Source organism: Chiloscyllium plagiosum, chromosome 11 (assembly GCF_004010195.1).
Source record: "Chiloscyllium plagiosum isolate BGI_BamShark_2017 chromosome 11, ASM401019v2, whole genome shotgun sequence".
Classification (NCBI taxonomy): domain Eukaryota; kingdom Metazoa; phylum Chordata; class Chondrichthyes; order Orectolobiformes; family Hemiscylliidae; genus Chiloscyllium; species Chiloscyllium plagiosum.
The window spans coordinates 28042394-28051455 of NC_057720.1; the positions used below are offsets into that span (position 1 = coordinate 28042394).

Consider the following 9062-nt stretch of genomic DNA (forward strand, 5'->3'; position numbering starts at 1 on the left):
GCTACTTTCTCCCCACCCCCACCCTCCTCTAGCTTATCTCTCCACGTTTCAGGCTCACTGCCTTTATTCCTGATGAAGGGCTTTTGCCCGAAACGTCGATTTTGCTGCTCCCTGGATGCTGCCTGAACTGCTGTGCTCTTCCAGCACCACTAATCCAGAATATGCTTCCACATCCTATCAATAATAGGCAGATACTGCAAGCATGTCCTGAGTGCATCTCACCCTCCAACAAATGTTTAATGCTGAACACTAATGAAAGCGATAGATCTTCTGAGGAATTGAGAGAGAGATTCACCATTGCAATTCATCAAACTTATTTACCACAGTCCATGCATTTACAGACATGGATTGTAGATCAAATTTAGTCTTAGGTTCAGTCCAACAGAAAGGTACCTATTTTTTCCTTCCTTTATTATTGCCCATCTTTCCTTAGATTCTTTGAACCTTGGTGTTTTCTTTATCGATCGATCTATTTCCCTCTACTCCTCTCACCCATGGGTCGTCATGGTGGCTCAGTGGTTAGTGCTAATGCCTCAGAGCACTAGGGAGCCAGTATTGAGTCCACCTTCGGGCAACTGTCTGTGGAGTTTGCACATTCTCTCAGTGTCTGCTGGGTCCTCTGGTTTCCTCCCACAGTGCAAAGATATGCAGATTAGGTGAATTGGCCATGCTAAATCGCCCATATATTCAGGTATATGCAGATAAGGGTTTCTCTCTCTCGATTCCTCAGAAGACCTGTCACTTTCATCAGTGTTCAGCACTAAACATTTGTTGGAGGGTGAGATGCACTCAGGACATTCTTGCAATATCTGCCTATTTATTTTCACTGCCTCGTCATCATTGTTTCCTGTTTTCCCTTTAGGCTGTGAGATTAAATATGTTCATATTTATAAATATCCTAGCCCCCACTCCCCTAAAGAAAAGCGCAGTTCTGAAGAAAAGTTATTTCGAATTTGAAATATTACCTACTGTCTATCTACACTGGAATTTAGAAGAGTGAGGGGGGAGTCTCATAGAAACATGTAAAATTATGAAGGGAATAGATGAGAGAGAAGGAGAGAGGATGTTTCCATTGGCGGATGAAGCTAAGACAAGAGGGCATAGACTCAAAATTAGAGGGAGCAGATTTAGAACTGAATTGAGAAGGAACTTCTTCACCCTGAGGGTTATGCATCTACGGAATTCCCTGCCCAATGAGGTAGTTGAGGCTTCCTCAGTAAATGTTTTTAAAGCTAAGATAGATAATTTGTTGAACAGTAAAGGAATTAAGGCTTATGGTGAGAGGGCGAGTAAGTGGAGCCGTCTCCATGAAAAGCTCAGTCATGATCTTACTGAATGGCGGAGCGGGCTTGAAGGGCCAAATGGCCTACTCCTGCTCCTAGTTCTTATGTTTTTATGTTCCTATGTACAGGTGCTACCAGACCACAGTGACTCCAGCAATTTTCTATTGTTTAAGAATGTGGTAAATCTTTTGCTGTATTGTCTCCAGTGCCAGGGACACCCTTATTAAATATGGAGACACTTTTTTTTGTTCGTTCATGGGATGTGTGCGTCGCTGGTTAGGCCAGCAATTATTGCCCATCCCTAATTGCCCAGAGAACAGTTCAGAGGCAGCTGCATTGCTGTGAATCTGTAGTTACATGTCAGCCAGATCAGGTAAGGATGGTAATTTCCTTCCCTAAAGGATAGTAGTATTGCATGCATTAGTATGAATATTCCAGATGTAGTCTCACCAATGGTGTAAAATTGCAGCAAGGCATTCTTGTTCTTGTATTCTAATCCCCTTGTCTTAAAGGTAACATATCATGGCTCCCAAAGTCACATTCTGTGCCAAGCCTCAGCGAGGTGTGTCGCTTTATTTAAGAAAAGAGCTAGCTGATATCAGGTGCAAAAAGCAAATAATTTTAGCAGTTTTCCTTAATTTCCTAACTTCAAGTGAACTTTCAGTGGAGACCCTGCTTCAGTCTGAGAAATTTTAGTCAGATTTTTAAATGGTAAATGAGAGCAAAACTTAGTTTTGTGAAGAGTTTAAGAATTCCTCAGTTACTAACTGCTGGCATCTAGTACTGTCATCTAACTTTGATTTGTTGTTTGGCTCCTGAAACTACCTGAAGTTGCTTCCAGGATGAATGTATTCCAATTTGGTCAAGGGGTATCCGATCAAAGGTGATTGCGTGTAATAGCTTTCTGCAGTGTTTTCAAACCCTGATGTCGGCTGCAAGATAATTACTTAAAGATAATAGAAATGTTTGAAAGCCTTGTGAAGAACTGAAAATAGGATTCAGGACCAAATAATACTAATATAGTGTTATTAAAGGATCGAATATTTAGGGAAATAGAGTACTTGTTCATTGAATTATAAGATTTTTCTTTTTTTTTCAGAATATGATAGACTGGGATTTCTGCTGAAGTTAGATTCCAAAATGTAAGTAGAAACTTTAACTAACTGTTAATTCAAGTAAATTGAGCACATTTGTTTTTAAGGTATTCTAGCATTCTGCTCAAGGCAGAGTATCTTGGTCATTGATGCAGGTATCGAGAGACGTTGCAGGCAAAGACTCTGATTCTGAAATGTTGTCCTGTATTTCTATTTCATAACTATTGATGATTGCTATGCATATAAAAGCGGATACCATTCACTTGCTGCATAAAAAAATTTCTTCACATCGTCATTGTGCCTTTTGCCAATTATCTTAAATCTATGCCCACAGGTTATCAGTTCTTCCTTCAATGAGAACAATTTCATCCTATCTATTCTGACTAGTCCCACTTCAGTTTGTATACCTCGATAAACTTTCCTCTCAACCTTCTCCAAATAGAACAGTCCTAAGTTCTCCAACCTTGTGCCACTGAAGTTTGTCATTTCTGGAGCCGTTCTCAGAAATTATCTTCGACAGCACATTCCACCACCCCTACCACCTAAAAGGACAAGGGCAGCAGATCAATGGGAAAGTGACCACTTGCAGATTGTTCTTGAGGTCACTCACCATTCTGATTTAGAAATATTTGCCATTCTTTCATTGTTGCTGGTTTAAACTCTTGGAGCTCCCTTCTGAATAGTGTTCTAGATGTACCGATGGCAAATGAACTGCAGCAGTTCAAGAAAGCGGCTCACTGTTACTTTGTCGAGTGCAATTAGGAATGGGCTAGCCAGTGTTAGCCTAGCCAGTGAAGCCCACATTTCCAAAATGAATAAGAAAAATAAAAAAAAGGCTGATCCACAGTTCATACAGGTTTTATAAAAATTTCTGACTTTTGTGTAGTGTAAACTTGTCCTTATAAAGGTTTACACTACACAAAGTGTAATAACTGCCTCTAGTTTTGGACTTTTCTACCTGGGGAGAAAGACTTCGGCTGTTCACCTTAACTATGTCTCCCATGATTTTATAAAATTCTATAAGGTCATCCCTCAGCCTCCTATGCTGCAGGGATTGACGTCCCAGCCTATCCAGCTTCTCCTCATAACTGAAACCTTGTAGTCTCAGTAACATTCTTGTATATCATTTTTGCACCCTTTCCAGTTTAATAATATCTTTCCTGTAGCAAGGTGACCAGAATTGTATGAAATACTCCAAATGTGACCAATGTCTTGTACTGCTGTAACATGATGTCCCAACTCCTGCATTCGAAGCCCTAACCAATGAAGGCAAACGTGCCAAATGCCTTCTTCTCCACTCTATCTAATTGTGATATCACTTTGTACCTGCACCCCTAGATCTCTCTATTCGACAACATTCCCCAGGGCCTTACCATTAACTGTGTCAATCCTGCCCTGGTTTGACTTACTAAAATGCAACACCTTGACTTTATCTGAATTAAACTCCATTTGTCATTCTTTGGCCCACTTTTCTTGAAGAATAACGATGTAAACATGTAACAGTAATGTTATTCAAGTTCTGCAATTTCTGTCTATCATCAGTTGACATTGGCATTTTCTTTGCAAAGAGCAATTTCCCTGCCTTCAGTTCCAAAATGTAAGTCCAAAGTTCTGGAATTTCCTCTATAAATCTCCCACCTTTGTCCTTTTTCAGAGACTCTTTAAAGCTTATCTCTCTGACCAAACGTTTGGTCATCTTTCCCACCTTGGCTTTGGATCTGAATCTAATTTTGGTTTATTATGCTTCTGTAAAGCTCCTTTCACCATTCAAGTCATTACTGTGTCTTCATTATTCTCAATGTCATGAGAACAATTTGGGAATTGCAGTGGTAAGATTATTTACTCCAGTAGAAAAAAACACCATGTATTTGTTTGACAATACCAGGAGAAAAGGAGGAAGCTACAATTCATCAAGAGATAACTGTGGGTTTTGATTGATGCAAGTTTCACATCTAACACAGCTTAAAATTAATCTCTTTAAAAAAATCATGAGTTAATTATAACTAATTGACAGCCCTTAGAACAGCAAACTTTTAGTGATACAATTAGGATGTTAAAGCTAATTATTTACTTTCCCAATGGTTCCATGCAGTAGAGGCTTGAAATGTTTGCTATAAAGTAGTTTTGACTGGTGATGTACTGGATGCAACTTAGCTGACATATGTTTGCAAGTGTGTTTTGGAGAATCAACCTATATGCTGAATATTACTTCACGAAATCTTGTTGGACATTGAGCTGAACTTCAAACCTTACATTCTAACCATCATCAAGACATCCTATTTTAACTTTCACAATAATGTAATTTTTTACCCTATGTCAACCCCATTGTCACATTTTGTATTAAGAGATGGAGAGGTTGCAGTTACTTACTCAAAGTGAGGAATGTTAATGTTGAGAAATGAAGAATGCAGTCATTTCAGGTACAGTTTGGTGTTGACAATTACACCTCCCAATAATGGCTAGCAACCTGAATTGTGAAAGCTTTGCTGATTTTCATTTGCTTCTTGCTAAGATGAATGTACCCACTCTGTTGCAACTGAGAACTGTTAACTCAGTACAGAACGTAGATACTGAGCCTGAATTCTCTCTAGTATCTTAAACCTCTTCCACCTACAGTGTGCATTCACCCAGTGAGCCATTCAAAATCTCTTCTTATATTTGTTTAACTGCACTTACAAGTGCATATTCAATGCAGGAATAACTTCATTTAATTTAGAGCAAATCCAAGACTAAATAACAAACTCAGAACAGATGTTAGCATGAAGTACATGATTAATACATTTTACTTTATTACCTTTGTTCTGTTTATTTTGTCAGTTTTCTTTCTTATTAATCTGGAAATGTTCCCTTCAGAGCACAATAACAGCTATTAAAATGCCAAATTTGTACACCTGACATGCTCCAGCTGCATGCTGCAGATTTTGTGGTCTTTTCAACTTCTGCTGTTTCACCGAAAGTAATTCGTCAGAAGAAAAACAACACTGAATAGCTTCTGAGCAACATACAAAATTTAGATATGAGTTTTGTTGAAATTTCCAAGCTTACTATGCTGATGATTGCACATTACAGCGACCATGATGATGATGTCATCATATTTTTTGATTCTTAAGCAATTTATAAGATGTCATTCATAAAGATTTAATCTGTCTATTTAACAAAAGCATTTGAAAAGAAGGACTTAAGATATTACACACATTTATGCGTATAATTTCTTATAAACGCAAGTCGTTTTTCCAGAACAGGTACCTGATTCTAGAATTTGGTGTAGCCTTGAGCCATGACAATCACCCTATAATTTTTGCAGCTATCTCTTAAACTTCATGGAGGAACTTGACTCATTTGAGCTTGTAGACAGGATTCAAAAAGGTTACAGATCATGAAATTCTAAATTTATTTGGAATGTAAAGGTGTTACTTCATGTGTGCATTCTAATCGAGCACTGATAAAAATTGAAAGCAACAAGTGCAGGAAATCACAGCGGGTCAAGCAACATCAAAGGAAAAAGGGCAAGCTAATGTTTTGAGTCTGGATGATTCTTTATCAGAACTGAAGTGAAGTGTAGAGGGACAGCATTTATGCTATACTTTGGGGGAGGTGGTGGTGGGGCTGGGGGAAGTGGGTGTAGGGTGTTGGTGGAGAAAAGATGTGAATAGTTTATATTAAGTGATTGGAATATGACATTGACATGACAATGGTGTGTCTCCTGCCAGACTTGAAAGGACAGTAACCAAAAGAGAAAATGCTGGAAAATCCCAGCAGGTCTGGCAGCATCTGTAAGGGGAGAAAAGAGCTGACGCGCATTGGGCGGGGCGGAGGGGGAGGGGGGTGGAATGCTGGTGCTGGTGCTAGTGGTTGTGGAATGGACTAAGTGTCCAGGATGGAATGATCCCTGTCAAATGCAGATAGGGGGGTTAAGGGGAAGATGTGTTTGGTGATGGTGTTCTGTTACAATTGTCTGAAATGACAGGGAATGATCCTTTGAATGCGAAGGCTGGTGGAATTAAAAGTGAGGACAAGAGGATCCCAAACATGCTGTTGAGGGTGATGGAAAGGGACAAAGGCGGAAGCAAGGTTGACAGGTCGGATGCAATAGAGGGCCCTGTCAACCTCAGTGGGTGGGAAACCACGTCACGGAAGGAGTAGTCCATGTCCACAGAGCTGCTTTAGAATGTGGCAACATAGGCGAAGGAACTGGGAGAATGGGATGGAGTCCTTGCTGCCAATGGGTGTGCCAAGCCGTGGTGAAGATAGCTATGGGAGTCCCTGGCTTTGCAGTGGATGGTAGTGGACAGTTTATTTCCTGAAATGTAGAAAAAGAGGCTAAAAGCAAAAGAAGGGAAGTGTTGCAAATAGATGATGTGAAATTTATAGAGGGGGGGAAATTGGAGGCAAAATGAAGTGTACTAGTGGGAGCATGAAGCGGCACTGAATCAGTCTTGATATACTGAAATAAAGTTGCGGGAGTAGGCCAGTGTGAGACTGGAACATGCATTGTTCCTCAAAATTCATAAAGAGGCTAGGCATAACCAGGACCCATGTGGGTCCCCATAGCCACTCCTTTGACTTGCAGAAGTGAGATGCATTGAAGGAGAAATTGTTCAGTGAGAATATCAGTTCAGCCAAACAGAGGAGCATGGTGGTGGATGGGGATTAGAACATAGAACAAAGAGCAGTACAGGCCCTTCAGCCCACGATGTTGTGCTGAGCATTTATCTGAATCTAAGATCAACCTAACCTATACACCCCTCCGTTTACTGCTGTCTCTGTGCTTGTCCAGCAGTCAGAGACATAGAAATGTATAGCATGGAAACAGACCCTGAGGTCCAACTCAACCATGCCGACCAGATATCCCAACCCAATCTAGTCCCACCTGCCAGCACCTGGCCCATATCCCTCCAAACCCTTCCTATTCATATACCCATCTAAATGCCTTTTAAATGTTACAATTGTACCAGCCTCCACCACTTCCTCTGGCAGCTCATTCCATACAAGTATCATCCTCTGCGTGAAAAAGTTGCCCCTTTGCTCTCTTTTATATCTTTCCCCTCTCACCCGAAATCTATGCCCTTTAGTTCTGGACTCCCCCATCCCAGGGAAAAGACTTTGTCTACTTATCCTATCCATGCCGCTCATAATTTTGTAAACCTCTATAAGGTCACCCCACAGCCTCCAACAGTCCAGGGAAAAGAGCCTAGTCTACTCAACCTCTCCTTATAGCTCAAATCCTCCAACCCTAGCAACATCCTTGTAAATCTTTTCTGAACCTTTTCAAGTTTCACAACATCTTTCCGATAGGAAGGAGACCAGAATTGCATGCAATATTCCAACAGTGGCATAACCAATGTCCTGTACAGCTGCAACATGACCTCCCAACTCCTGTACTCAATACTCTGACCAATAAAGGAAAGCATACCAAATGCCTCCTTCACTGTCCTATTTACCTGCAACTCCACTTTCAAGGAGCTATGAACCTGTACTCCAAGGTCTCTTTGTTTAGCAACACTCCCAAGGACCTTACCATTAAGTGTATAAGTCCTGCTTACCATTAAGTGTATACGTCCTGCTAAGATTTGCTTTCCCAAATGCAGCACCTCACATTTATCTAAATTAAACTCCATCTGCCACTTCTCAGCTCATTGGCCCACCTGATCAAGATTCCGTTTGTAATCTGAGGTAACCTCCTTCGCGGTGCACTACACCTCCAATTTGGTATCATCAGCAAACTTACTAACTATACCTTTTATGCTTACATCCAAACCAATTTATATAAATGATGAAAAGTAGTGGACCCAGCACAGATCCTTGTGGCACTCCACTGGTCATAGGCCTCCAGTCTGAAAAACCACCACCACCCTCTGTCTCCTACCTTTGAGCCGAATCTGTATCCAAATGACTAGTTCTCCCTGTATTTCATGCAATCTAACCTTGCTAACCAGTCTCCCATGGGGAACCTTGTCGAATGCCTTACTGAAGTCCATATAGATCACGTCCACATTCTGCCCTCATCAAGCCTCTTTGTTACTTCTTCAAAAAACTCAATCAAGTTTGTGAAACATAATTTGCCACGCACAAAAAGCCACGTTGACTATCCCTAATCAGTCCTTGCCTTTCCAAATACATGTACATCCTGTCCCTCCGGATTCCCTCCAACAACTTGCCTACCATCGATGTTAGGCTCACTGGTCTATAGTTCCCTGGCTTGTCCTTACCACCTTTCTTAAACAGTGGCACCATGTTAGCCAACCTCCAGTCTTCTGGCAACTCACCTGTAACTATCTATGATGCAAATATCTCAGTAAGAGGCTCAGCCATCACTTCCCTAGCTTCCCACAGAGTTCTCGGATACACCTGATCAGGTCCTGAGGATTTATCCACTTCTATGCCTTTCAAGACATGCAGCATTTAGTCCTCTGTAATATGGACATTTTTCAAGATGTCACCATCAATTTCCTTACATTCTATATCTTCCATGTCCTTTTTCGTAGTAAATACTGATGCAACATACTCATTTAGTGTCTGCCCCATCTCCTGCTGCTCCACATAAAGGCCGCCTTGCTTTTACATCGCTGAAGCCAAACGCCAACTCGAGGACACCTCTTCCTACCGCCCCCTTGACCATGACCCCACCCCCCATCACCAACCCACAACCTCCCAGACCATACAGAACCTCATCACCTCAGGAGAT

The 9062-nt window shown here is 41.1% G+C and overlaps 1 protein-coding gene across 7 annotated transcripts in view; it reads left to right on the plus strand.

Annotated features, from left to right (window-relative positions):
• The window catches only part of LOC122554242 (CMP-N-acetylneuraminate-beta-1,4-galactoside alpha-2,3-sialyltransferase-like), a 627037-nt gene that overhangs the window by 207927 nt on the left and 410048 nt on the right, over nt 1–9062 (plus strand). For all 7 annotated transcript variants that reach the window (XM_043698962.1, XM_043698961.1, XM_043698960.1 and 4 more), the window contains exon 3: nt 2383–2425. In XM_043698962.1, the coding sequence (XP_043554897.1) occupies nt 2383–2425 (43 nt within the window). The remainder of the gene's footprint in view (nt 1–2382; nt 2426–9062) is intronic.